At 36.4% G+C, this 2,868-nt stretch overlaps 1 protein-coding gene across 1 annotated transcript; it reads right to left on the bottom strand.

Moving 5' to 3' along the window:
• Positions 1-527: 527 nt before the first annotated feature.
• LOC128213764 (protein GVQW3-like) lies at positions 528-1,201 on the bottom strand. The gene is made up of 2 exons (XM_052919811.1): positions 854-1,201; positions 528-605 (listed from the first exon to the last, which is right to left on the bottom strand). Exons 1-2 carry the CDS (start codon positions 1,199-1,201, stop codon positions 528-530), a joined length of 426 nt encoding a protein of 141 aa, XP_052775771.1.
• Positions 1,202-2,868: the final 1,667 nt, after the last annotated feature.

Raw genomic sequence — 2,868 nt, forward strand, 5'->3', positions numbered from 1 at the left:
GAATCCGAGGACCCCGATCTCCAAACGTGTCGTCTGTGCAGTATGGGACGATGCATTGTCCATATGCAAAATGAAATTCTCGAGGGGAATCGCCGGTCTCTTTTTCTGCAATGCGTGCACGAGGTCCCGGCGGAGTACCTGTTCAAGTGAAAAAGACATTACGGCCCGCATATGCGATAATAAGTGTGACAAGAAACGATTCGCTATATGCAAATTACAAAATTACGTTAGATAAAAAGTATGGTATCACATATTTTAAAATAACACATATTTTTTGTTCATTTAAAATAAAAAAGGGGTACATAAATTGCTTAATATGTAGCAATTAAATAGTTTGTACTTCAAACATAAGGAAATATTTAAATTACATAGTGATATTTATATCAAAACTCGAAAATTGAATAACAACTAATTATCAAGTATAAAAAATAACCCTACCTTGCTATAGTAATCTGCATTTACGGTCATATGGCTTGGAACGGCGTGGCTAAGAATCATTCCCTGCATGTCAGCAAACATCTAAGAATCTAGAAAGTTCTAGAATCACGGACACGGAGTTCTTTTTCATGGTCTTGTAACAGGCGTGGAACCCAGCGTGCATGAACCTGCAAGCATTATTTTTTTTTAAACTGAAAAATCATTTATACCCCCCCCCCCACACAAAAAACGTGTATTAATTCAATTATTAATTCAATTATTAAGTTATTCAGATCCTTAGACTGGGCAAGTTAGTTTGATTAATTATTTCTGATCTAATTGAAATACGTTTTTTTTAACATAAAGATGCTGAATCATTTATGAGCAGCTATTTTTAAGAAATAATATTTTCATATCGTATTATTTATGCACACACCTTCGACATTTGTAGATCCTCAGTAAGTATTCTATGAATTGTTCCATAGCCAACACCGAACATCTCCGACAACGTCCTGACCTTTAACCGTCGGTCCTTTGCTAATGCGTCAGCGATTGACGTCACCAACGTCGCACCGTATTTCTTTTTTCTTCCTCTACCCTCATCATCTTTAAGGCTCTCTCTGCCGTCGCGGAAACGCCGATGCCATTCAAAAACCAGACTGCGACTGACACTGTTCTTTACACTTGTCGTCTGTATCATCTTGTAGGTTTGTGTCGGCGTTTTCCCTAATTCACTACAAAATTTTATAACTGCCCGAGCTTCGATGCGATCTGATGACGCCATTTCGTACACTCTGATCGTTGTTACTAGTTTTGAATGATACTTGTTTATTTTCGCATATAACGTTCAAATGACGTCAAACTTGCATATGACGTCACAAATACTTCAAATGGCGTTTTTTTCAATATTATCTGAGCTATAGTGTTGGATGATATTACAATTGCATTACACATATGTTAACGGTACATTTTACTGCGCCGGTTTCGCGTTACCATGGTATTAAAAGGGGCCGTTTTGAGAAAAGTGCAATACAAACATATTCGGCAATAACATGAATCGATAGAAAATACTTAGCGGGTTGAAAACTCTATGTTGTTATGAGTACGCCAGTCCTGTTTATTTTGGATCATCCCTCGTATATAACCTTGATGTTAAAGGTCTGATTTGACTTGCCTTAACCACGTACAATTCACACCAAAACGAAACAATCAGTTCACATTGTTGTTGACGTCGGGAAAACTGCGCGGGGCGTAAATCATGTTGAAAAGTTTAGTCGATTTCAAAGTCAATCACTCCAGAAATTAAGTTTTCCTCAGGCGCAGTGTGACATATAGAGACGACGATAAATGATTTCTTAGTTAATGACGTAAATAATTAAGTCTTTACCAGGACGTGCACTTGTGAGGTACATGTTCCCACAGTTCAGCGTAGCCAGAGACAAAAATCTGTGTATTAAAAGTGAAATAAACAAATGATTCATGTATTCATAAGTTGAATGTATAATATAATAACTACCTCGGTTTCAGTTATGTACACGAGCTTAAATGACTTTAATATTTAAGGTAGTAAAACCGTGATGTTGCTATATTGTATATGTTATAGGGTTAGTCATAGTAAAGTTTTGGTGCGGCAAGGTTTGAATTAAGGTTTGAGTGAGGTTTGTGCACTTAAACCCCCAGTAAATTTACATTTTACTGACCGTTCCAAGGCGGTACCTAACAATCCTTGATAAACATACCAAGATTTTATATATAGTATGTATGCAATATGCTGTTGCGAGAGTTTTGTGCTGTTGTTCCATGTTTCTTTTTTGTGATTTGTTTTTGTTTTTTATGTCCTATGTCTTTGGCGTTTACCCAGTGCCATTAAACCGGGTTTATGTTTAAACATTGTGCTACTGAGCTTGTTTTTGTAGTTTTCGCATAAATATTGACCAGCGTATGTATTTCCTTCCGGACGTTATACACTTTTGCAGTTTCCTGTTACAATTAATGAAGATGCACCTTTCGTGTTCAGCAATGTTCCGCGATTTTGTCTGTATTGGTTTGTCATCAGGACCTGTTGTCAGGCTAAGCTTCGAGCGGTGTTTGACATTTAATGCTCAGAGACAGCGATTAATGACTTTTCATTTCATTTTCGGAAGCTCCGGGGAATTTAGCTTTTTGTAAATGAGGAATTCCGTTGGAGCCTGTAAACAATGTCAATTATGTTCTCATGGTAAAATGGATACAACCTGTCATTTACTGTTTTTGTTTACTTTGTTTAAATGTTTAGGATTTATGCGAACGTTTTAATATGTTTGAGTAATAATTAGCTGAAATAAAAAAACAACAATTCTGATTGTATAAACACTGTTGGAATAACTGTGAAAATGCATGAACAATGGATATCAAGGTAAACTATAATGTTTTGCATTATCACCCAATTGTGCTCGGTCTTACTGAATTACG

Source organism: Mya arenaria, chromosome 13, assembly GCF_026914265.1.
Source record: "Mya arenaria isolate MELC-2E11 chromosome 13, ASM2691426v1".
Classification (NCBI taxonomy): Eukaryota; Metazoa; Mollusca; class Bivalvia; order Myida; family Myidae; genus Mya; species Mya arenaria.

What these genes read in the sequence shown, in the direction of transcription:
- LOC128213764 (XM_052919811.1), bottom strand. Translation starts at nt 1,201, where the DNA reads ATGGCGTCATCAGATCGCATCGAAGCTCGGGCAGTTATAAAATTTTGT. An exon ending in AGGATCTACAAATGTCGAAG is followed by an intron (nt 606 to 853) that starts GTGTGTGCATAA and finishes TAATGCTTGCAG; the next exon opens with GTTCATGCACGCTGGGTTCC.